The sequence below is a fragment of the Melospiza melodia genome, chromosome 1 (assembly GCF_035770615.1).
Source record: "Melospiza melodia melodia isolate bMelMel2 chromosome 1, bMelMel2.pri, whole genome shotgun sequence".
In the NCBI taxonomy this organism is placed as follows: domain Eukaryota; kingdom Metazoa; phylum Chordata; class Aves; order Passeriformes; family Passerellidae; genus Melospiza; species Melospiza melodia.
In genome coordinates, this window is record NC_086194.1 from 15,091,456 (window position 1) to 15,118,299 (window position 26,844).

Sequence of the window (26,844 nt, forward strand, 5' to 3'; positions counted from 1 at the left end):
GAAAGACCTTATAAATATGTAAAGCAGGAAGTTCAAATTACACAGTGATGTAAATTCCCAGTGATTGATGCCCTTTTAAAAACAATAAAAATCCTCGAGAAACTACAATGTTGGTGAATGTGCTTCCCTCCCGATGCTGTCTGGCGGTGCCGTGCGGAGTTTGGCTGATGTATTGTACTTTTCGTGCGGATTTTATTTTGGATTTCTACCACTTCCTGGAGGCCAGGGGGAGGCACAGTGGGAGGAACCAAAAAACTCGGTGCCACAGCCATTTTGTTTGTGGGCAGCATGGTAGAATTCTGTCAGTCAGTATAAGGAGGGGTTTTTAAAACAGTATTTATGGAAAAACTATTCCTGCCGTAACGGATGTATCTGTTGAATTTAGTGTTAATTTAGTCCTTTCATAAGGTAGGTATTTATAATTGTAAGTAAATCGAGTATTCGTTGGGATTCAAGGCTGCCCACTTTCCAGGAATCATGGATTTTGTTTCAGGCATGACTGGCTCTTTCGGATGCTGCGAGGCAGCCGGAGCCCGGCGGGCGGGGGTGCGGGGGTGCCGCGGGGGGAGCCCAGGGATGCGCCGGGCGGCACAAACTTGCTGCGGGCTCCGGAGTGGGGGCGGGGGCGGGGGGAGGGACGGAGGCGAAACGGCCAAGTCTCGGAATTATTTTGTCCAACTGTCTTTCTTTATTAATTCTCAAGAGGCAGCTGCTCTCTCCGAGGGGAGGATGAGGCGTGGGGTTGCGCGGGGCGAGCCGTAGTTTTGCAGTGTCACCGAAAACCAGCGCTAGACTTTGGTCCTGTGTGCTCCAGAGGCGGGTGTAAAATGGCACACTGCATTTTTCCAGGCGGCGGCGGCGGGGGGAGCGGGGGGCGGGCGGGGGCGCCGCTGCCCGCCGAGCCCATTGAGCCAACGCCAGCCCCGGCAAAGTTGTGACCCCGGCGGCACCGGGTCCCCCGCCCCGGCTGCGGCCGCCCGCCGGCATCGCCCGCCGACCCTCGGGAAGCCGCCTCCTTCCTCGCCCGGCGAGGTGACGGGGAGGGGGAGGAAAGAAGAGAGGGAGGAGGGAAGAAAAAAAAAACAAAAAAAAAAGGAAAGAAAAGAAAAGTCTCACTTTCTGCATTTGCGAAATATTTTAAGGATGTTCGGGAAGCCCTTTGCAGCATGGAGGTGGCTGGTTGTAGGAGAGCGAGTATGCAGTCCATATTGTTACAGCCCTTTTGCAAGGGCTGCCTTCTTCGAAGGTAAGTTTGTGGTTTTAACCAAAAATATTATTTTCTGCGGGTTTTTGGCGTGTATTAGTGCTGTGGAGGATTTTCGCTGTGTTGATGAACAAAACGTAATCTTGTATTTTTCATAGCTTTGATCTCATGTGAATCCCACCCAACGGTGTCTCCTTAATAGCGACAATTACTGAAGTCAGTTTTGTTTCCTCTTTAAAATTTTATACACGCGAAGATTAAAAACAATTTAACTTCAGTTTAGGAGTATAAGAACTCAAATATTTTCCAGATGGACTTGGTTATTTTTTTTTTTTCGTTCTGGCTTTTTGTTGGGGCGGGGGGGCAGGGGGGAATTCTTTACCGAGTAATAAACGGATCCAGGAGCAAATATGTGACTGTCTATATAAATATAATGCAGCTCTCGTGTATAAAGAAGCATATTGTGTTGCTACTGTATGGTCTGGTGGTAGCTAAAAGAGTTTACAATGCCATTTGTGATGGCTCTTGATGGATTACTTTGGTCTAAAGTAAGGGGGAAAACTGCCCTTGGTATGGTGAAGGTGGAGATGGACATAAGAGGGTTTATATTAAGTTATGTCTCTTACTAAACAGTGACCTTTTTATTTACAAATTCCAGCTCTTGTGATAATTAGCTTAAAGCATTAGTTATATAAAGGTTCTTATTTCCCCACACTTCACTTAGATGTCTTGGTGTTGGGTTGTTTGTTCTTTTTTTTTTTTTTTTTGGAGGGGGGGGAGGGAGGGGGTTGAGTGGTTTGTTTGGTCTTTTTCTTCCAAGAAGGTACATTTGGGAGACATTTTGTAAATTTTGGCATTTTTCTAGGCGCTTTTTTTTTTTCTTTTTTTTTTTTTTTTTTTTTTTTTTTTCACCCGGTGGGAGATCTTTTTTGTTTTGCATTGCTCTGTGCTGGTGGCGCTGTGGGGCTCCGAAACAATTCGTGTCCCTGGCTCTAAAGGGGGAGGGGGCCGGAGGAGAAAGGTGGGGCACGGGTTGATCTATTGTATCTTTTCCTTTTCTCTGTATCAAAAGTGACCGCAAATTAGTTGGAATGACGATGAAATTGTATCTCTAGAAAATTGTAGTGTCGCATGAACTATGGCCCGGCAGAGGCATGACCTCACCCTTTCGCTGGTTTGTGTAATGAAGCAGATCCTTAATTTATTTTTTTTTTTCAATCCTGTGCCTAGGGTCCAGTTTTCCCCAGTGATGAAATTTTCGGTCCCACCCCCAAAATGATTTTACAGTGGCTGCAGATGAAAGATTTTTAAATTGTTTTTTGCAGCCAATATGGAAGGCTTTGGCACACACTTATTGTGCAACTAGTCCATTGTTTGCTTGTTGTGAAGTTAAAGGTTCCATCCACGGCTGGCTGGCAAGCCCTGAGGTCCCCCTCGCTCTCGTGCTTGCATATGCAATTCTCCTGATGAGGTCTGTAGGAGTTTGGGTTGGGTATGAAGGTGGGGTGGAAAAGAAGGGAAAACCTAATGTAGTCCTTCAGATTGTAAGAGGATTCACCTGAGGTGGGTGGGTTCTTTCCTGTTGCTAAGTGGAGCATGCATCTTACATGTCTTTATACACAGATACATGTTAATATGTGTTGTTCTCTTTTGTTACAACCTACAGATCCCCTCGGTTCTAAGTGCAAAAGGATTAGAAGGCTTTCTGCTAACATCCATATTAGGTGTAAGAAAACAGAAGTGATTTAATGCTCTAAGATGGGTGGGAAGACATAGTCAAGCCCGTGATCAGAGCATATATTGGAAACTCAACAGGTTCAGGAACAAATTTGACATTAAATTTAACACATTTTTAAGGAATCGATGTGCCTGTTATTTTGGAGTGATAAAAGCTGATAATTTTAGAGGCCTTTGCATCTATTTTATATTTCAATGTCTTCAGTATTTTCAAAGAATAAATTTGGCAAATACTAGGCAGTTTGAAACAGTCTCTAAACTTCTTGTGAATGTTTAAATCTTCAATAATGCATTTAGATATCGGTTCAAAGAGTTTGCTCATTAAGTTAATTAGTTTTATGGAAACAGATATATAACTTCAGTAGATCTCTGTAATGGTCTCTTATTCATTATCCTTTTTAAAAAGAAGGTAAATTTTGCTTCTGTCTGAGGTAAAATACATCTTGCAACCTCCTACCAGTAACAAATGTATATCCAAGACAGCAGCCAGCTTTTCTCACCTCTGCTGTCAGACAAGATCTGCCTTTATGGATTCTTGGCTGGAGCAGAGACCTGGTGGCCTATGACAGCGCAGTATGACCATTACTTCTTTGGTGTCCTGGTTCAACTCTTAGACTTGAGGAAAAATATCAAGACATAAACCATCTTAGAAAGTGTGGATTTTGGCCATCCTCCATTTCCATTTCTGAGACCTGATCACTAGGACATAAAGTTGGCATTTTGGGCACAGTTTATGCCAATAGAAGTAGTGCCAGTTGTTGAGTTCATTACAATAATTATCAATCTTAGAGAATCACTGGGTTGTTTAATTCTGATGCAACTTTTCTTTTTTGACATCACTTAGACCAACACTCAGTGTGCTCATCCATGGACAACAGTACTGAGCAAATGATAAACTGGGATGCTTTCTGAAGGTATTTTAATGCTCTTATCCTGCACCATGAAAGTGATGATTTCTTGTGGCTGCACCCTGTGCTTGCAGGCCATGAACTGATTGTTGTGATCTTGCTGCTCAGAGTCACTTCGAGCTCAGTGAAGTCAGCAACAACATGAAATCTGAATGGAAACTTGCTTCACACTTTCTCCCCTCTCTCCCATTCAACTGAGGCTACTCTTTAACTTTGGTTGTGGTTTTGCAACTTTGAAGTTGCATCTGATGAAAGTGTCTGGTTTTACTCTCATCAAATAATAAGGTGAGAAGAGTGAAGCACTGATCTTCGGCAATTCAGTGGTTCTCACACTTATCTCCTCCCTCCTTTTTGAGCCACTGTGTTGCCAATAAGGATCCTGCATCCTCTCAAAGCTAGCAACTAATTTACTTCCTGCATCTTCTGCAGAAACGCCTGGAAGAGTAATTTCTGTGGGGTAGCTCAATCTTTATTGTGTTTTCCCCACCTGCTCCTTCTGAAATACCAGTATGTGGAATACCAGGACCTAAAGCAGCATAAGAACTTTTTTTTTGTGGGTTTCTTAATTTTCTCCCTTACATATACCTCCATTTCTAAGGTGTCAAAACTAATGTATTTTTCTCCTAGTACAGTTTCCCTTTTACCTAGAAAGTCTGTATAGAGTCCAGACATCTTTGAAAGACATTTGGGTCTCTTAGCTTAAAACTATTTGAAGTATGGGATCATACTATAAACCAATCTTTTTCAAGAGCTTAATTCAACCTGACTGACCAAAATGTTCTTTGTGCCTTGGTGAGATTCCTCTTACTAATATTACTAGTATTATGTACTGAATTAAAAACAGTAAAAAATGGCTGTCTAAAATGGTCAATAGTAGTTAGTGCAAGATGTGTAGATTCCAGGCAGATATAACCAGCTTCCAAAGTTAACCAAAATACTGTGCAAACAGTTCCTCAGAAGTGGGTTGGTGGTGTAGAAGAATGTTGTTTGGGGCTCAGCTCAAACAAAAGCCATAGCCCCTGCTTCATTGACTCATATGTTGTGCTCTCCAGTTTCCTGTGCTGATAACATACCTTGGTGCCTGGAACTCCTCTCTGTTATCTTTTGAGGGCTCTGAAGTATTCATTTTGTCCTTGATCCAACAAGTTTTCAAAGGTGGGGGGGCTATCTCTATGCTGGACACCTTGTGACATAATCTTGTTTCTCACCTTTCTTATGTCATAACTTTGCTAGCTGTACTTCTCCACATCGTACTTGTCAGCATCAACTTGTAGCAACGAATAATTAGTTTAAGAATTGCTTCTAGGATCACCTGTTTCCCAGTGGTGAACAAAGGACAATATATTACATGCTTCAGACTCATCTTCTACAAAGTTAGGTCTCTCCACATCTCTGCCAGACTGATATTTGCATGACCTTTCAGAGTTATGAAATTATCTGCTCTAAATCCTATGTGCCAGAGGAACTGCTGTAGCTAGCACATCCTTCCACCTTTTAGCATTCTTCATATTTTTCCTCTCTTAGCAAATAGCACTGATGTTGCAGTGAAGATACAATCCTAGATTTTAAATTATTTAGTAAATATACATGGTGAGCGAATGTCAGTGCTTTGAAATATAACTCCTGTGTTGCTGTTGTGAGCAACAAAATATGCCTTGGACAAATGTGACCACACACCAGTGGCTTCAGGTCCTGTGGGCTTCTTTAAACCCTTTACTAAGTCACATCTCCAGTTAATTGTGTTGCCACTGGACTATCCAGGAGCAAGATAATACCAATAATATAAACTTCCTTAATAGGAAGGTTTGTTCATCAGTTCTCTATGAGTAGTAGCTAGAACCTGAAATTGGTGGTCAGAAGGTATTGCAGTGCTTAAAAAGTTGGTACATTTGCTAAAAATTATTCTCTGCTTATCTCCCAGTATAAACAATAGGGAGATGGGAACTGCCAAATAACATGTGAGTCCTACTCTTCACTACTTGTGCAGCAAGTTGGGATGCTGTTGTGGAGCTCCTGGATGGTAAATGGAAAGTTGCTCAGAGCCAACCAACACCATACAACAGAAAGCAGAAGTTACAGATGCAGTGTCTATTCCTTTGAGCACCAGTAAAAATAGCAAGAGCTCTACATGTAGTCCATGGGAAATCCAGCTTGGAGCAAATGACTGAAAATGGGGAATGCTGATTTGCCATCTTATGTTGTTGAGCAGAACCTGGATCACTATTGCTAGGGAATGAGAAAAGGATGAGTTAGATTTTCAATGCACTGAGCACTGGGATTTCCAGAGGAAGAGAGGAAAGCTGGGGTTCCATCTCATCTCTGCTCCCAGGACTGCCTCATGGATTTTAGTCAACAATGTTTAAATGTAAAATGTAGGAATTTCAGGGAACAGTGAGCAGATTTGTTCTTCTCAGAGCAGTCTTTCTTTTATCAGGTTCATTTTTGGTTTTTCCTTGGGTTAAAGACCTGGGAAATGAGCCTGAAAGGTGGTGTTAAATCCAGGCATTTCCCTGGATTTACAGTAAGTTGGGCTTCTGAGTGAATCAGAATCCCTGTATTGTATACATTCATGTAGCACTTCTTTCTTTCACTTACCTTTAGAGGAGTATTGTCAGATCTGTAATCCTCAGTGGAAAGAAAGAGATCAAGTAAATCATAGCTTTAAAAAATGACAAAAGGACTCCAACAACAGCAAAAACAACAAGCAAACAACCAAATTTTGGATGTCTGCTGTGGTAAGAACTGTACCTTAAATTTAACTGAGTATCTTGATCAGGTCTCCATCTGCCTCCTGTTCAGATATGGATGCCCTCACTTAATCAGAGATATCCCATGCCCCTGTGTTTGCTAATACTAACCTGTGCATGATTTAGATAATGAAAAGTTAGCTCTTAATCCTCACTCTGTTTCAGGGCCATGAGAAAATGACTAAATGGAGGCAAGATCTTTGGCCTCACAGGGACGTGCATCTGGAATATTCATTAATACAAATAAGAGTGAGCAGTCCATTCAAACAGACTTAAAAATCAGGTGACTCAGATCTGGGGATTTCAAGGCATCCCTTTCTATTTACTAAAGAATCTTGGTGCTGCCATAACCTGATCACTAAAAGGATAATTTCTTGAAAGGGTCCTTTCACCTGAAAGTTTTTCATCTGTAACCCCAGGGGTTGATAGGGCATGTTTTCTGGCTGGATTTATTCAAAAGATTTTTTTTTCTCAAGAAAATTTAAAATTCAATTTAAAAGGTTATAATTCAGAGCAGCTGTGTTATTTCTGATAGTCTTAAAGGTATTCACACAAGGCAGAATATCTCGATGTCTTTAGCCAAAGTGCTTGTGTATTCACAATTCAAGAAAAATGCTTCAATCAGCATCTTTTAAGGAGAAACCATGCTGGACAACAGATGGGGGAAAACCATACACCTGATAACTCTGCATAGACACTTTCTGTTTAGCCCATATCCATCTGTAAGCACATAATGAATGAAGATTCCATAAGAAAGTATTCTGCTTTCTTTTGTCATCTCTGAATCAATTTTCAAGTTAAAAATTGGGTGTTATGGGAATCTGTGGGTTTTGGAAGGTCTAGTCAATCAGACCTCCAGATGAGCTACTTTAATGTGAAAAACTGTTTTCCTTCCCATCTTTCATATTCTCCCTTAATAGGTTTTTTTTTTTTTTTTTTTTTTAATTAGGTTGTGTCTCTCTCTGCTAACACCCTTCTTGAGTTGCTTATAAGTCAGAAAAGCTCAGCAGACTTGGCCCGTGTGACCAGTGGCAGGCTGGTGCACATTAACCCCAGTGTTAATGACAGGGGTCTGTCGTGCTCTCTTGGTCAGAGGAGCAGAATGTCAGAACAGCCAGAAAACTGACACACTGCACAATAAACAATGGGAACTGAGTGACTTTGTCAGAGATGGTCGAGGGGGGTTCAAGTCTTACCTGCTTGTAACCTGAATGATTTGAGAAAACCACTTCCATTTGCCCCTGCTTCTCAGATTTGGGGATTTCACAGGGGAGCCAAGAAGAAAATGCCAGGGATAACACAGCACCTCTGGTTTCCATTATCCCACCTACATCAGTGACAGAGAAAACAATATCATGTGATTTCTCTGTTTTTCTTCTTATGGCAACTTCTTGTTTCATCTAGACCAAAACACTTCCCTCTCAACATCTGCCCACCTCCCACAAGTCCTCTAAATGTTGAAAAACCTCAGAAATTACATTTTCTTCAGGTTAACCCTGTCAGAATTTTACATTTTAAGCATCTGCTATCATTTAAAGATCTATAAATAAGGATATCTCGAAACAGTCTCATCTGATCAGTTTTCTATTCAGAACTAGCCTCCTCTGCTGGATATTTACAGTCAAACTTAATTCATTAGGCCTTTTTTCCCACTAATGCAGCATTATTAATTTATGCTTTCTAAACTTTATATATAAACATTGGGTTATAAATATGATCATGATTATTTGTATAATAATACAAGCAATATTTTTATAACATTCACTCATGCTTAATTTAGTATAAATCAAACTGCAGTGTGTAAAAAATCCACTTCTAAAATTGAAAGAATATTTGTGTTCTTGCAAGCTAATAACTAGCTTTGGAAATCTAAAAGCTGAGTTATTTATATTTTTTTCATTCCTTTGGAGAAATGTGCTTATGTTAAGTAAAGATGGTATCGCTTGTATAAGGTACTTAATAACATATTTGTATTAATTTCATGTGGAATTCAGAGTTCACTTACATTGTAGTTATGTAGGAATATCCCACTCACATTAAAATAAAAAAAAATATCTAAACACATATGTTAGGAAATGCCTCTTCATTCCAAGATGCAAATGTACTTTCCTGCACCAAAAGATTTCTGAAGCCAAGCTAATCCCTATCTCAGTATAATTTATAATTCACTGTTTTCCTCAATTGTGTGAGGGAAGCAGATAACCTACTTTCACTCTGAATCAGGAACTGTAAATTAAAGCATTTGTCTTTGTTATAGTTATATAAAGTTATATAGTAACTCCACATTAGCTTAACTCCATGTTATTTAACATCAGCAGTGTAATTTTGAAGATTGAAAATACTTGATCATACTTACTGAAAACCCTGTAGCACTTGAAATGATTTTTCATAAATTGACTTTCAAGACAGGATTTCTATCTTAGAAGTGTAAGGTAAAAATCTAAAACGTTAGAGGATGTAATAGTAAGACATTCAGGCCTCACTATTGAACTGAATTTGCTATTTTATTTGCATTTACATAGAGCCAGGCCACTACCAGGGTAGAAGTAAAGTTTCAGAAGTCGTGCAAAGGCAGAGCCTGTCCCCAGTTTGCCCCTTTATCCCAGGCTGGGGTGTGAGCACCGGCAGTCGAGGTTTATGTAGTGGTGCCAGGTGTGTGTATTGGGTTGGTTTGTTTGTTTGTTTTTAGCTTAATAGTCAATTGAAGGATTTGGGACAGTGTGCAGACCTGTGTACAGCTATAATTTCTCTACTTCTGTTTGCCTTTTATAGCCTTCCACCTTATGCTATGCAGAATGGCAAAGTTAGACCTCCTTAGCTCCTTGACTGATGAACTAGCAATTGTGTTGGCAGGAGAAGGCAGAGCTTTTATGCTTGGTTGGTTGTTGTTTGTTTTGGGTTTTTTTAAATTTGGTTGTGGTTTTGCTCGCTTTTTTGTTTGTTTGCTTGGGTTTTTTGTTGTTTGTGTTAGGGTGTTTTTGCAAGCAAAGCAGAAGGGCTTTGCCCTTCTGCTGGCTGTTCTACTAGAAATAATACAGGATCATGTGATTAAATTTACTTGACTCAGAGATTATTCATGTGTTATAATCTGATGTTTGCAGAAGTTCATGCCTAAGTCAGAAGTGGTAACCAGACCACCCTGCTCAAATTGTGTTTATCTAATAAATTGTGATTTTACTATTATTATTGTTTTGTATGTCAGAATACAAAATGTTTTGGATAAAGATTTAAAAAAAAAAAAAAACAACAAAATCCCAGAGCATAAAATCAAACATTTTTGGATTTTGTTTTGTTCCCTTTTATCTTACTACTAAATCCTAAACTATTAATTTGTGAAATTACTTCCTAGTAAAGATGACTAAATCAAGAATTCAATGTGTGTAGCATAGTATTTTAGAGGGGATATGTGTTAAAAAATGGAAACATGAAGGAGAAAATCATAAGTCACTTTTAACCCTTACAATTCCTAGGATACTTGTTCTGAATCCATTAAAATTTAAACAGGGAAAGATGCATTTCAAGACAGAAGAGTCTCAGCATTTGTGGTTTTTTACCACCACTGAATCTACAAGAATAACTGCTTCCACTGTGATGTGTTCTCCCTAGACACATAAAAACTTGAGTCTCCAAAACAAGTTATGTAAAGGAAACTGATTCACTTCTGACAGTACTAAAAAATCTCTATCAAATCCTTTTTGTTTTCAGATAGAACCCATTTTACCATTTTCTTGCTTATCTGTCCAGGTCATGTTAGGACAATGGTGAGTCTGTAAAATAATAATCCTAAATAATTAATTAAGTCATTAGTCCTTAGTCATTAATTCCTTTTGAAATCTTAGTCCTCCTATGGACAACTGCCTCCACCACCTCTAAGAGTTTAGCTGTCACTGGAAAACGAGAAATCTGCAAAACCTTTTGCTGCTCCTCTCTTAGATTTGTCTCTTCTCAGTAAGAGAATTGCTGCCAGTGACTTTTCCTTCTCTTTTGGATATGCCTCCATGGCATATCTGTTTGAGGATGAGCTTCGTTTTTGTGAGGATGCTGGAGTATTATTACTCAACTTTTGAGTATTAAAAAAAAAAAATAAAAAAGGATTAAAAAAAACAGGTCAACAAAATTGCTGTATAAATAAATGAAGAGTTATTAGGAGTAGGGTATAAGGTAGTCACAGAATGAAAAACAAAAAATTGCAAATATTTATCGATACAAAAGTCAGTGTATAGTTTAGTGTAATACAAAATGCAAACAAACCCTAATTAAAAAAAAAAAAAAACCAAAATATTTAAAATAGCTTTTCCTTTTTTTCAAATTGAACAACGGTCTCCTAGAATTTTATATCCTTAAAATTCAAAATGGTTGAGGCCAAAAGGCAACAAAAGTGACATGGTTTAACCTATATGCACGTCATGTGTAGTACTTTTGTGATGATTACTCCTAGAATGGGAAGCAATATTAACTCCATGTGCCAAAGGCTACAATTCATGCTTAAATAAATGACTGAAGTCCTTCTTGAACTCAGAGAGGTTTTAAGCCATAAAACTAAGTATCAAAATTTCTAAAAACTTGTCCAACAGTACACAGGACTTGCAAACCAAAACAGAAGTGATGTTTTTGGGCTTCACAAACCCGAGTTAGATGTGAGAGTACAAGAGACCCCTACCCCCCTGTCTGGAGGTGCATGGATCAAGGGGTATCTTTGCCCATAATGCTCCGTCTGAATTTAGTACTTTTGAATGTATTTTGAAAGGGTTATATTTACCAGCTGCACAGCTGATACACAAGGTGTTTTCATTTTAGTTAAGCTTGTCCTTTTAATTGTGATCATAAAAAGATAAAGCCTGAAAGAAATGCCCCAAATTATTTCAGCCATTTAAAAAGCAATAATGATAGCAATTCTAAATATCTTTTCATTATATTTCAGTTGCTTTACCTTACAGTCCAGTATTTAAAATAGACACATAGCACTTAGGTTCAACAAATTAATTTATACTTACTGATCTTTTACTGAGAGTTTGCAGAGAGTATCTTGGTCACTATACAAAACCTACCAATTCTGCATTAGCTACTGTCACAGTGCAACACTGATGTCTACAGATGTAAATTTTGATAAAAGCTACAAAATTGAAAAAAACCCTCAAATATACCTGCATTTTCTTACTGAAAGGAAGATAAAATGGAATATCAGTCTGGTTATGTTCCATACCTTTTCCTGTCAACAGACATCAGGGCTGATGTCACATTGTTTTCAATTATCACACTTTCCATCTTACTAGCAAATTAATTTTGAGGGCTAATCATCTCATGAGGGCTACAAAATATTTTAACACAATCTCTTTTATTGGCAAAACATTAAAAGCTGATGAATCCAAATGTTTCAGGCCAAAACTTTTTCTTAATGCACTGTCCTCTTTGTCTCCAACGTTATTGTCCATTCTGCTTGCTCTGCACTTTTCTCAAGCCTGTGGCAGGGTTAGAAATGCAAAGGTCAATTAAGGATAACTTTGAATTTGATTATTCTTCCTTTATAGTTCAGGATATTTTCAGTACTTTGGTTTTCATTATGTTCATTATGTATTGTTTTCCTTTATCGGTATACATGGAGAGTTATACTTAATGGCTTTTTTTTTTTTTTTGCTTAGCTGCCAGGTGTTTAATTTTCATTTAATTTTTAAAGTCAAAGCTAATCTATGATGGCATATTGTGATTTTTTTTTTCTTTTTTCTCAGCACCTTATCTGTCTGCTAATTGGATAAACCAAATTATTTGGTATTTGTGGAAAAGGGTGTAGATGTTTTATGGGCAATTTATTTTAGGATTATATTTTTTGAACTAGTGTGTGTTTTAAACTTTAGAAGTAGAGTAAAAGGCAATATGCATGGTTAAACATTTGATTCTGATGTAACTACTGAAATAAAAATGAATACAATGATACTTAGTTCATTCCACTCTCCTTAAAAAAATAAAAAAACAACAAACAAGCCTCCCTTAAAACAAAAATAGTCTCATTCTCCCTAGCAGCTGTCTTCCACTGCATTACCCATTTGCAGTACAGGTAGAATTTAGCATCCCAGAGAAGTTATGAAGCCAAATCAGTTGCAGTTTAAGCAGCTTGGGAAATCCACCGGGCTTTGGTTTCCCAAACAGTCATGCAAATAGTTGGCTTGAATATTCTGTTAACAACTGCATCTAGCAATATTTCATCTAGTGCCTAGAAGTGGCTTAAGGTTGAGGAAAGTGGGGGTGGTATTATTATTATTATTATTATTATTATTATTATTATTATTATTATTATTATTATTATTATTATTATTATTATTATTATTATTATTATTATTATTGTGGTGCGATTTTTAAAATGGCTTTTGCTTGTATTTTAGAGATTTCTAAAATTGCTAAGCAAAATAAGATTTTTCTATCTTTGGGGGTTTTTTTGCTATAACTATGCCGTATTTCTGAAAGTTCTGTTTCCCAAGAGTCGTATGTGATAAAGAGCAAAGTTCTGTCCACCGATTCCCGTGTGACCGTAAAAACTACAGTATTTTGCGTTAGAAGTGGAGGGACGCTGAAATTCAGTCAACACACAACTATCTCGCATTTTAAATGAAACTAAGCATAACTTCGATAAGATAGCTTTGACTACAGAGCTAGAATTACCCATAACCTGGTGCGAGAGCATAGCCGAGCACGCAGTTGCTCAGCTCGGCGGCGGCAGCCCTGGCCCGGCCGGAGCGCAGTTTGCCGCTCCTGTGGCCGCGCTGGGATGCCCTGGGGCGGCTTGTGCAGAGAGCACCGAGACGGGGCTAACTCGGCATTTCCGATCCCTTGCTTAGAGCCGAACGGTGCATCACTTTAATCGACTCATTGAGATGTAAACGAGCTTCCCTAATCAGACACGCTCAAGTGGGTTCTACCCATTGCCTGGGGTGCGCTCGCTTGAGCGGGTCACTGATAATAACTTAAGTCCACGCCAGGCTTAAACCAGTTCACGTGTCTGCACTTTGCTGCCGGACTAAGTTTCTGAAAACCTCAGGGAAAAGGGGAAATGCCGTTGTGGAGGTGCCCGGTTCTTACGGTTCTTCACCGTTTTCGGGCAGGTGCCCGCGCTTCCCCTTTATTTAGCTCGGACGCGGAGCCGGTTCGGCGGCGCGGAGGGAGAGGGACAGCGCCCGGCGGATGGCTGCGGGCCGCGGCAGGGCCCTGAGGCGAGGGGCGCTCCCGGGGCGGCCCCGCGGTCGGATCCCCCCACTCGCGGGGCGCCGTTTCGGCCGCGGCCGGGGCACCGCAGCCCCCCCGGGTCGGGGTGAATTCAGAACCCGGCACCGCTGTCCCGCGGTCCGGCCCCCGAGAGGCCGGAAAGGTCGGGGCCGGCACCTCCCCGCCTCTGTCGGCCAGGTTTCCCAGAGCTGTCATGGTCAGGCGCGGCTCCAGGGGAGGCTCCCCCCGGGCTGAGGGGCTGGGGCTGCCCCAACTTCCTCACCCCGGCATGAGCGGAGCGCGGCTCCGCGGCACAGCTCGGCGGCCGGAGGGCGGAGCGGTGCCGCACACGCTGATTAAAACTCCCTTTACTCCCGACTGCGCCCCTGATCCCGGTGCCCCGATCTGGCTCCGGCGGCTCCGAGCCTTCCCGCGCTCCCGAGCCCGCTCGGGCCGCTCGCAGCGTCCCGCGTTCCCGAGCCCGCGCCGCCGTGCCCGCGCCGCGCGCGCTCCCCCCGGGCGGCGCCGTGCCCGCGCCCTGCGCGATGCAGTGTGGGAATGGCTGTGGCGCTGGGGTTGGCTGAAAGAGGCGGCCAGTCGAGGTTTAATGTCCGCCATGTTGGCCGTGGCGTATTGAGCGGAACCGGAGCGGCGGAGGAGCGGAGCCAGCGCCCAGCCCAGCCGCGCCAGCGGGCGCCGCCGGGCCCCGTGTCGGAGTGCGCCCCGCCCCGCCGGGGGAGCCCCGGTCCCTCCATGAGATCGCTCGGCGGGGTCCGGCTCTCAGCTCGGAGCGCGCTTGCTGTCGCCCCCCCCTTCCCAGCCGGAGCCGCCATCGCCGCCTAACATGAGCAAACTGTCGTTCCGGGCCCGGGCGCTGGACGCGTCCAAGCCGCTGCCCGTCTTCCGCTGCGAGGATCTGCCTGACTTGGCCGAATATGCCTCCATTAACCGGGCCGTGCCGCAGATGCCCACGGGCATGGAGAAGGAAGAGGAGTCGGTACGTGAGACCCCCCCCCCCCCCCCTCGGCCGGGTCCCACCATCCCCCCCGCACCCGGGCCCCCACCTTCGCCTCTGCGCAAGCACAAAATGGCCGCCATCTTCTCCCCACTCTCCCCGCCCGCCGGGAGGGGGGGGACACCCGGGGCGGGAAAGCGCCGAGCCCGGCCGTCCCTCACCGCGCCCTCCCCCGGAGCTCCCTCACGGCCCCTTCGCCCCTCGCTCGTGCCCCGCGGCCGCCGGCGACCCCTCCGCGGGGCCCCGAAAGGCACAAAGGGGGTCACGTGACACAGCGGGGCGGCCGCCATTTTGTGTCTCGGTCCTTGGGCCGGGCCTGGTGCGGCAGCCGCGAGGAGCAGACGGGGCCCGGCGGCGGCGCCGTGCGCGCGCTCCCCCGCCGGGGGGCGCTGCCGAGCCGGACCGCGCCGCGGGGGGCGCGCGGCGGCGGGAGCGCGCGCGGGCCCGGCCGCCCTCAGGGGAGCGGGGCCCGGTGGGGCCCCGGTGGCGCCTTTTCCTTTTCCCTTGAAGTAGGAAGTGGGAGCATTTATGTTTAGGTTTATCTGAGAGCCCTGCAAGTGCCATCAGACAGGCGCGGTGTAAGGGAAGTTGTGACGGTCCCCACGAAAGTCAGTTCTGAAACGCTGCTCAGAGTAAGGAAATCCGTGTTGGAGGCTAAAAGTCTGACACTTCCTGCTCGGTTCTGCTGTCTCAGTGGAGGATGAAACTTTAAACCATTTTGAACTTCAGGGTCATTTAATCATTTACTCCGCACTTTCTAAGATAGGTAGAACAATAAATAGCTGCTTTTGCTGAAGATAAAACACTTGTTAACTGTTACTGTTGAAGACTCTGCTCTGTAGTGCGTTATTTGCAGTGTTGTAAATCTTTAATTATTTCCGTAGTATAATCAGTTCTCCCCATCTGTGCGTTGGGCACAGCAAATAGGGAAGTACTGCAGAAATACAGTTATGTAAGCAGGTTTTGAAATTTGGTGCTAAGAACAAAGGTGACACTAGCTCGGTTGGTTAGAGCAGCGTGCTGGTAGTGCCGAGGCTGTGGCATCCATCCCCATATGGACCATTCACTGAAGAGTTGAACTCCATGATCCTTGTGGGGCCCTTCCAGCTCAGAATATTCAGTGATTCTGTTAGAGTTTCATAGTCCTGAGTTTTTCTAGTTGTCAGAATTCTTTGTCCCTTGAAGGTGACAGGCAGTAAAGTTTTTAGTTCCTAGTTCTAGATGTAGCAAACTTGGAGTTACATTTGTTTTAAGAGAGGTATCATCTTTAAATGGAGTTTCCTGTTTGTGGCACTATTGCTCTTAGTTAATGGCCTCAGTGAATTTTTATGAAATGTCTTCAGGCAGAAAGATTTCTAGGGAGAATGCACTTTGCATGTTGTTGTCCATAGAGTAACCACTCTCTGAGAATTTTTTTAACATAACTCCTTACCATTTTAACATAATTTGGTGTTTCCAAGTCTTCTGCAAGTCATAAGTTGCTTTACACATCTGATAAAATGTATATTGTAAAGTGTAGTGGTTTTGTGGGATTTTTTTATTTTTCTAACTGGTAGGTTGGGTTTTATCAAGTTGTTTTGGTGCTGTTTGTGAAGATGGTTTAGTATGGTATTGATTGAGGGGTATTTAAGTGGTAGGTAGCAGTGCTTAGGATGCTTGTGTTTCTTTTGGGCACAGTAGATATATTCTGAATTGATACCTATAGATTCTGAATACAAGAGAAAGCACCTTTTATTTCCTCTTGTACCAGAATAACAAATTTTGTTGTTTGCTGTGACACTTGCTGGGTTTATCTCTCAGTTCAGGAGAGTGAGACTGCATGCATGCATTTATTTGTAGAAATGTCAGGTTGCTGTCTTTCTCTTGTGCTGTGTGCCTGGCAGTTACAAGTTTTCAGGCTAGGAAATTACATGGCCTGTCTGTATCATCTCCCTAAACCCAGACATGTATATCCTACCTAAGTAGTCATGGGTAAGGAAAAATTTTTAAACATTAATTATAAGACTTGTTTTTGTGGTTAATGTGATGCTTTTGTTTCCTAAATTGAGCTTTGAGGGTTAGCTCTAAACACTTCCCACAGCTGGAGTTTGCTCCTGCATTTGTTTTGAATGTGTGTCCACACACAAACACACACCCCCAAAAGAAATTCATTTGCCATCAGTAAGCACAGGTGTCCTGAATCTTTTTTTGGACCTTCATACATAAAATAGTTCCTATTAAACTCTTGTTCCTTATTGTTTCTGCAGACTTACTATATTTCCTTCCTTCCTCCTTGCCCTAAAAAGCTTTCTCTTCAGTTTATATTAGTGTTGTCAACAGAGAACCCAATTCTATGACTTAAGTTGGAACAAACCTCATAGGGTTAATACCCTGCTGTATTCTGTTTCCCAAGCTTCAGGCCATGCAGGATTTTGGAAAGTTGATAGTTTGTGTTCTGTAGCTGAGGACTTGAATTGGAATCTATCTTACAGAAATGATAGATGTTTTATTACAGACAGATGACAAAGTGGCCATAAGATTTTGGAGGATAGGGTGTCTTCAACTAGTATGAATTAGCATTTATAACTTTTTATAAATAGAATTCTAACATTGGTTTGAGTTTTGCATAAATGTAATTTTAAATGAACAGATATTTGGAGCTAAGAGTTCTCCTCTTGACTAAATAACTTTCCCTAGGGAAAAATGCAATCAAAGAGATTTAATATTCAGGCATGGAGTCACAAGATATTTAAATTACTAATTACTGTTTTGATGCACAAAAAGGAATCTTATTTTGCTTCCCTTTCATCTTATCTTTCTCCCATCATGTTCCTACAGAGAAGTGAATAGTGAAAATAGTGCATCTTCCTTATTGCAACTGGAGACTTCAGTTCAGGAGTGATATTCTCTGAGAGTCTTCTGAAGGGAAAACAACCTTGCTGAGTCTCTGGGAACTGTAAAACATGCACTTGATCCAGGGGTGTATAAAAAGTAACCCTTTTAAAGGAAGTGACAGCTAAGTGGTGTTAATTCTGCAGAGTCTGCCTGGCTTGGCTTCAGTCAGTGCTTTTGTTAGGAGGTGAAGGAGCAGTAAAAAGCCTCTGACATGCAGACAGTGGTGCTGGAGGTTACCAGCTCTTCCTGTCCTCTGACAGTGGTTTGGCTGCCAGGTTTCTGAGGTAAACACAGTGTGGCTGTTGCCAAGTCTGTTGCTGCATCTAAGAAATTAAAAAGTATCATGTACATCTGAAAAAACCCCTTCAAAATGTAATGAATCTTCTTATATAACACTAAACACCCCCTGTATTATTTCAAAATGCTGGTTTTGAGCAAAACAGATCCTCAGTGCTGTAATTTTGAGAACCAGACAACAGACCACTGTTAGTAATACAGTAAAGCAGATTTGGCTATCAAGTCTGTTGATAACTGTGAATAAACAAGTAGGTGGAGTAGATTTGTTTATCATTTAAAAAGGACTTTTACAAAGGTGTTGCTTTGTGTATCCTGTGGTTTACTATTTCTGAGGAGAGTGTTAATTTTTTTTTTAACTAGAAATTCAGATTCTAGACAGAGAGGAGACAGCTGGGAAAGCAGAGCAGAGGTAACTTTAGTTAAGCAGGATAAAAAGTGGAAAAAGATGACAGACTGAAGCTTTTTGAACATGTTCAGTGACATTTCAGAAAGAAAGCATGTATAGCTCTACAGGCAGCCTAGATTTGATGGCCTCCAACCAAAACAAGGGAAACTACACTTGTTTTCCTTGCATTTTTTGAAAGGAAAGTGGAAAGAACACACTCCACATCCCTAGCCTCTAGATTCTCTTAAAAAATAGAAGGGGGAATGGGTTGTTGTGACTTTGTGGATAATTTATAAAATATATCCTTATGGGAAATGACTATAGTTGGGTTTTTGGTTTTTTCAAGGGAGTTTTTAAAAGGAACCAAGCCAGGTATTTGAAGGACATCATGTCAGCATTATAAGGCATTTTAAAATGTTGAGAAGTTAAAATTTCTTAGTTGAAGCAGTGCCCTAGCAAAGATTAGCATGCACAGAGATTTAATTAAGTCCCTTAGATCTGAGAAATTAATTACCTAATAATTTGTCTGTGTTGGTGACAGTTCAGAGTTAATAACAGCCCTAGGGTTGTGGGAATTATCATGGGTTTGTGGAAGGGGGTTGGTTGACTTTTTCCTTGAGTGAGTTTGTTGTCTTTGTGTAAATTCTGATAGTACTTTGGTCTGCTAAGGTTTTGGATATTAGTTTTGATTTTTGTCTTCTATGTGTTCAAGTTTGTGTAGGTTAAATGCCCTTTCTCCCTCATGTAAAGTTTTGAAAATGCCATTGTCTCTGACATCTGGTGTTGAGGCAGGAGAGAGAGCGCTGCTGCTTTACTGGATTATTGCTGACTCCCTCCTCTGACTGGCATCCCTGTCTGGTGGTGAGTCCCTGTCCTCACCTGAGCTCTGGAGTAGCTGCTGGCCTGCCCTGCTGGATTTCTGACAGTGGGGCACTGCATGGAGTTGTTCTCTTGTGGATCACAGTTTAAATTTAAAGCTTGATTTCTAATTTTAGTCAGTGTTGCTAGTTACAGACAGAAGAATGAAGCACCCAGAGTCCAAAATTATAATCTGTACAGCTGTTCATTCAGTTCTGACTGTTTTCCTTTGTGTGTGTGTCATGGTGTGAGTGACAGCTTGCACAGGGGGTGCCATTCAGTCTGTGTGTGTAATCAGCATTTCTGTCATACTCTGTTACCTGGTGCTTCAGCAAACTGTTGAAATAGTTTAAACTGTGCTTTTGATCTCTTTAAATCCACACTCATATCATCTTTCCTGCCCTGGTTTTGGGGATGTTTTTGAAAAGCTTATTTGTTAAAATTTCATTATTAGATATAATTTTCCCCCTTCTTCCCCCTTCAGCATGACCTGTCAGTATTTGCTAAATGCTGTAGAAGACCCAGTGAAGATAAGCTAATGTTCATTCAAATGCTTCAGAACACTTCAAACATACTCTCTAATAGATGTATCTTAATTTAACAAAGCTCTACATGGTAAATTTTCATTTACCCAGTTTGGATAGGCTCAAGGATCACATCCTTTCCATGGAACTGCCTTGGGCACTGCTAGCACAGATCTCTGCTAAGCCATATCTGGACAGAAAAATGTCTTTCTCCTCCCAAATTCATACTGCAGGCATTGGGAGGCTGCCATATCCAGGGTCTCTTGCTGCTGAAACAGCTGATTTTGGCTTCTCAAGGGAAAAAGTGGGGAAGGAATGTACAAAAAGTCACCCACATGTTACCATCTAAGCCCTAATGAATTCAAAATGCGTGAAGTGAGCGTGTAGCTGAGTGCAGTGAGCCAGTGGATGAACAGTGTTAACTAACTTATATTTGGAAATTTCACTGAAGGCTCTCCAGTCTTTTTTATTGCATTCCTGCCAGATTAAGAAACTGCATTCTGTGAGTACATCCCTAGAGGTGTCTGAGGTGCCTTAAGTGTTCTTAAGATAACCACTGCCTTACTGACACAGGATTCATGGATATTGAGTAGTTTAGAATCTTGTTGGGGCCATCAGAATTACATGAATGTAAAATCACAGCAGGTACTGTTCCTGAATCATTAATTTCCAGTCTGGGCTTGTTTGGGCTTTTTTTTCATTTGATGTGGTGGTAGGAAACTCTGTGAAGTTTTTTGCTTACTAACAAAAGAGAATCTGTGTCCTCCTCTCCAGCTGTAGAAGTCCTGAAATCTTAAGCAGAACAACTGAACTCCTTTAGTGGTCTCTTTTTAGAAAAGGACAACTGAAACATGAAAGGATTTTGAAATAATTGGGGAGAGTAGAGAAACTCTTCTTGCGTAATCTTGGATTCACGAGTCCCATAAACTGGAAGGGTATTGTTTTTTGTTTTTGTTTGTGTTGTGTTCCCCTGTGAGCATCTTTGCTGCTCACTCATAGCAAAGGCATTAATTTTGTATGCCAGTCTAACCTTTTTTTAGTGCATAATTTTAAATACACTGAACTTGTAGATGAGGTTTCCAAGAAGCTGCATGTTTGATGGGAGGGGAACACAGAAACAAGGGCTTTTTGCAGTTTTGTCTAAATAAGTCTACAGACACCTCAGTTTGTAGTTGGAAGAGATTTTTCTGTGAGTTCATGTCCTGATCTTAACTTTACTGTTTAGTTTGGTACTGAGCTTAGTTGTTTACTCAGATAAACCTGTGTGAAAAATGTTTCAAATGCTTAGACAGAGAATTTAGAGAGAAAAAATGTGGCAGCTCATGACAAGTGGGGCCTAATTTCACATGTAAGAGTAATGGTGATGACTTTCAGTTACAATAAAGTTTTCTGTTCAGTTTGATGTTATTTAAGTTATTCTGAGCATTCATGCAAGTTAAGAAATCTGGCAGGTCATGAAGAGTGGCTTCTGTAGTGATCAGTTCATCACTGCCTTCAGCTCCCTGAAGAATGTTGTTAATCCTGTGGTGTGAACCCACCTGTAGCAGCAGTGTTCCTTTTAGAGTCAGAGGGATGCTGGTGCCATAGATTCTGTTACAGGTTGGTGGAATTTGAGTCTGGGATGAGATTGAGTAAATTTTGCTTCTGATTTCTCACTGGGATGGGCCTTCATCTATTAAGATGACATACAGATTATGCCTTTGGGATTTGACAATGCCTGGCAGCTGACAGCTCTGTGTAAAAGCTGGGGAATCAGGATACATGTCCTGTTGTTACACCATGGGGAAGTTGTGAGCAGGGGTCTGCCATGGAAGTGGCTGATAAGGCAATGTTCTGTGTATGCTGTCAGTTAAGCCTGTGATAATGGTAAAGGTGTGTGCTGTGCTCTGAAGCAATGCTGGAAATACTAAAACTTCCAGAAAATAGTGGGAGTTGGTTTTTCATATCAGAGGCTTCTCCACGAGGTCCAGATTCTCTTTTGAAATTGAGAAGGATATGAATTGGCAGACTTCAGTTTGATAGTTGTCTGTAATACTAATATTGAAAGAAATTTTTCCTTTTGAAAGCAGAATAAAGATATTTTCAATAATCTAAATGGCATGAACTGTGTCAAGTAACATTTAGGGTGGATATTAGCAAAAGCCTCTTCACTCAGAGCACAGGCACTGGAACAGGTTCTCTGTGGAAGTGGTCACAGCACCACACCTGACAGAGTTCAAAAGCCTCTGAGCAGTGTTCTCAGGCACATGGTGTAACTCCTGGGGTTGTTCTGGGCAGAGCCACGAGCAGGACTTGATCCCTGGGGGTCTCTTCCACCTCTGGATGTTCTGTGACTCTGTTCTATGGGTTCCTCTTAAGGAAGTTGTTCCTCTTAAGGAAACTGACCCAGAAAAGTTGTATGTAGACTGCTCTTACAGAATTTGTTTGATGAATACATCTCAGGTTATTTTTGCCCTGTTGTGAACCTGCCAGTGATTGCACACAGGAGCTGTGTACCTGCAGTGGCTTTCTGCTCAGCAGGGTTACCTACAGGGACACCAATTGTCCATGCTCACACTTGAGGCTAAGGAGGTTGGGTGTACCTAGTACTCACTCACTTGCAATGAGTGTGTTTAGCAGTTGGGAAAGTTAAAAGATGTGGCTCAAATTGTTTATATTAAGCCTGGGAAAGGAGGATGCCCACAAATACAACTTTGTTAGCAGCATTTGTGAGAGCACAAGAAGTAATACAACTGGCAGGGATTTGGAGGAGAGGAGTTTGTCAGGGTCAACTGTAAATCATTTTAAAGCCAGACTTGTATGGAAAGGCTTTACCTTCTGAGAATTTTCACAGCTGGCCTTAAAGAGGAGCCCCAAATGTTATCTTCCTGACTTTGATCCATCATCTTCCAGCTTTGATCCATCATGTAATGTATTTCAGCTTAGGATTGGGTATTAATTGTGTGCAGAATACGGATAATACTGGGTGCAGTAGTTCTGTAACATAAATGTTTGAGAATATGGTGATGTGTCCTTAGTTTTCTTTTCATTTTAATAGCTAACATTCTGTATTTATTTCAGCAAAATTTTAGTTATTCATAGGAACCTGCCTAGTATTAATTTGCTTCAGGTAGGAAGATTATGCAGTGTAGCACCCCCTCACTCAGCTAATCTTTTCATTGAGCAGACCACTTTGTTTGTAGCCATCACAATAATTGTGCCCTGATAATATGATTATATTCCTCAGAAATGTATGTGGAGTTATTTACCAATTTGTTAAGGGTATTTAGTCTGAGTTTTGAATACTTCTAAGTCAATGCATTATTTTTTCAAGTTCCTGTTTTGTAGGACCAAGTGTGTGTTTGTGTAGGCATCTGCTCTGCTAGAACAGAATATTGTCATTGGCAGGCCATAGGTGTCTGTGATAATTTAGTTGTTCTTTTTCTACTGCTTTTCCACTTTGTACTTGTAAGAGGAAACACGAGCTTTAGTGTCAAGGAACGCATCAAAAGACTGATGTACCAGGCAGAGGATGCTGTCTCTGCTTTTGTGTCTGTACATGTACTCCTCTGTTCAGTGAGTGTGCTCTGCTCTCCCATCCTCTTGTGTTTGTATCTCTGTGTGTTCTGCTTTGTGTGCTTTCCAGGACTAACCTGTTCTGAGTAAACAGAGATGTGGAGGGGAATTGCATCAATTGAGGCTGGAATAAAAGTTTGAAAACTTTGTTTCTTCAAGCACAGATAGATACTTTGAGTGAGAGAGGAAATGATCCTCTTAAGGTTTAAGTACCATACTTAAAGATTGGTTTCCTTTATATTTAATCAGTAATTAAGAAATTAATGCTTTTTGAATTGGAAGCTTTCAAGAGGGTGTGTTTGGAGAGGATTGCTTTCCAACATCCATTTGAGTTTGTACTTTATATCAATTTCAAGACTTCACGGTTCCTTCCGAGTTGTAAACAGAAATCACAGATCCTGTAGCCTGCCTCGAAGGCTCATGAAGCTTCCATTTGAAGAGAGCATTGGTATTGAAGGCTGCCCTGCACACACATCTAGTGCTGCTGTTTGTTTTCTGTTGGGATTTTAAGAGCTGTAGTCTTCAGGTTTTTAAGTCAGATGTTCAATTCAGAACATGGCTACTAGGAAGGTGTCAGATTGCAAAGATGAATTCTGCATAGGCTTCTTTTTCCAGATTTTCCTTTTCAGACCACAAAGATTTTGTCATGTGTGTTGTTGTGAAAGTATAATGATTGTGAATTAAAGCTGTTTAAGAAGGGGAAGAAAGGGTGCCTGTTGCTCTTCCAAACTATTGATCTGTAATTAGTCTCACTGAAAATGCTTTTCTTGGTGGAAACACTTTACATGATTTGATGTTTTTGTTTTACTCTTTGTGCAAACATTCTCCATATTACTCTCTCTATATAGATATAACATCTTTTCTTCCAGGCATTTACCAGGATTTAATTATTTGAAATGCCCCATTCTCTTGTGTTTCTAAATTCTCTAGTTTTGTTCTCCTTCTTAAATTTCTTTAAACACTGATGATAAAATTGGTTTTCTCATTTCCCCTGTGCCCTTGTTTTTGCTTAACAAGGGGTTTTTCACTGTGAGGTGAGGCTGTTCCCCCCCAGCCCCAATCTTGTGTTAGTATTTCAGCAGGACATGTCTTATGTGCCTTTTTGGTACTTGATTTTTATCTGTACTTAAATACAAGAAAGAATTCTGAAGAGAGTGGCAGAAAATAGGAACTGACTTCAGAATAAGAGTTTTCAGTATTGTAATGTGATGTACAATACTTACAATTCAGTAACCCAGATCTGATAAATCTTGTAAAAAAGCTGAATTCAAGACAGCAGGGTGGTTTTATTGGCAAGTTCATGAGTAAGGTTACAGGTAGTGAATCTGAGTCCTGCAGAATGTTTTGTATTATGTACAGAATCCTTTAAGTGGGTTACTTACACAGAAGTGCTGGACCTTTCAGATACTTGCAGATGCACTTATGTGCTCTTTCCTGGTTCTCAGGGATTTTTTTTATTTCATGTGTTCTTTGCCAAAGATAATGACCTTGTTTGCCCTTGTCTTGCTGTTTATCTTGTTCAGTTAGAAGGAAGTTATTATTAACATCAGTGTACTTGCTTTGTTTTCTGATGAAGATGCCGTGCTCTTGAAGTAGGCCAAGTACAAAATGAGGCTGTTCAAGTACTAGGATTAAAGGTAGTTTAATACAGTCCCTCTTGGGGAACTGATGTTTTTCATGGTACTTCTGGTTAATAGGCAAGAATTTATGCTCTTGCTGAATGTATGAGGTGAAGGAACTTGAGGTACTAAACTGAGGTAGAACAGCTTCCCTTTTCTGGTCAATAATGCAAGGTTTGTTCTGTGAGAAGGTGTGGGGGGGAAATCAGTGAAACGTGAATGTTTACAAAGCACCTCTGTCTAACCAATCTTTACCAGAGCTGTAGCATAAGATTGATGAACAGAACTTCTGTTGCATGTTCATGCTCTCAGCCTTCCTCTGAAGAAGAATTATTTCTTTTGGGGTGTCTTGTTTTGAGAAGAAGTTTAGAATATTGAAAATAAATTGGCACATCTTGGACTAGAACAGAGAACATGAGGTTTGTTGCAGTTAATGCTTAAACCCTTATGTCTGGCCTGGTTTTCCACAGCATCTGTACTTCATTACAAAAGGACCTTGTGCTGGTAGTTGTGAAATGTTCTCTTTGAGGGCCTTAGCTGCCTTTAGTGATGGGGATGTGGGCTGCAGAATGTCCTAGAAATAAAAACAAAACCTTGCCGGGGAAGCTGGTGAGCAAAGAGAAGCTCTGAAGTGGTCCTCATAAGTTTCTGTTACTGAGGAAAATAACAAACATCTACTAGCACTAACTTTGAAGAATTGCTGTCATGGGTATGTTGTGGAATAAGTTTCATCAGAAGGTAACAGTTTTGGTATTGTGTGGCAGGATAGTATGAAGTTCTGGAGCCATTCTGAAGCAATAAGAAAAATATTCATAGATAGTTTCATTGGTAAATGAGAGCCTATCAAAAAAACAAACCTGTGAAACCAAGTCATCAATTATTCATTCATTTCATCAGGTAAAAAAGATCCCTGTGCATGATTTCGTAACCTGATTATTATTAAATGTACCCAGAAGTTGGCTTAACTCAGTAATTTTAAAAATTAAAGTAGGGAGGTATGTGACATTTTATTTTGGCTTGTATTAAGTTGTGATTTCAATGGTGTAATTTTATGGAAAATAATATTTTGAATGTTTTCCAGTATTGATTTTCTCAGGAAAATCATTGTCCTGTCTCTCAGCAAAATAAGTTTGCCTTCTTACTTGACCTGTGCTCAAGAGGAACACTGAGAAGCATTTGTTTAGTTAGTAGAGGGAAGGGGAAGACTCAGCGTTAATTTTGCTGGAGAGAGTGTCTTAACCCCCATTGTTTTGCATTGTGGTCAGGTGTGTATGCAGAGTTCCCAGCTGTGTTTGTACTGGCTGGATGTTTGTTTTGCTTTTGTGGCTTGTTCCCACCATTACCAGGGAGTGTGAGTGTGCACAATTTAGGCTGTGGTGTAATTTCTCTTCAGAAGCTCCTAGGGTTCAATGCTGGCTGATAAGTTCACTCTGAATTGTTTCAACACTTTGCTCTTGCATGTTGGTCAAATATGAATTTCACATCCACATTACCTAAGGATGTTAGATAGGATTATTGCTGGGAGTTTGAAGGAGGTAAGCCCACCACTTTGGCAGATGGCACTGTCTGGACAGGTGGAATTGGAACCTGAGGTCCTGACTCAGCTTTTGGCAACAGGATCATTTCCAGGGATTGAGGGAACCTCAGTTTACTTTGGCTTGCAGTTACTGTAACGTGGGAAGCAGCATGAAACTGAAGCTGCACTTGATAATTCAAAAGCATAACATCAGGCAGCTCTGAGTTTTATTCTTTGGGAATGTATGCAGCATCAAGTTGATATTTTTCAAAATACAATGTGCTAAATAATCCTTTATAAATATGCTCACTAATGGTAATGTAGCTAAAATAGTCCTTGTAGGCAAGGGATATAATGGATTAATGACAAGTACAAATACCTCACAGCCTCTGGTAATTTGCTTGGCACCAC

At 41.3% G+C, this 26,844-nt stretch overlaps 1 protein-coding gene across 7 annotated transcripts in view; it reads left to right on the forward strand.

The window, feature by feature from the left end:
* The first annotated feature begins 249 nt into the window (after nt 1-249).
* Nucleotides 250-26,844, forward strand: part of EPC1 (enhancer of polycomb homolog 1) — a 65,347-nt gene continuing 38,752 nt past the window's right edge. The window contains exons 1-2 of one of the 7 annotated variants that reach the window (XM_063148706.1): nt 250-408; nt 1,143-1,246. Coding sequence is in view for 4 of the 7 variants with exons in the window: in XM_063148668.1 (XP_063004738.1) it covers nt 14,635-14,787 (153 nt within the window). In the remaining 3 variants the exon portion in view is untranslated. Of the gene's footprint in view, nt 409-1,142; nt 1,247-14,512; nt 14,788-26,844 lie in introns of those variants that run through there. The other 6 variants (XR_010026702.1, XM_063148668.1, XR_010026703.1 and 3 more) reach the window with 6 other exon arrangements.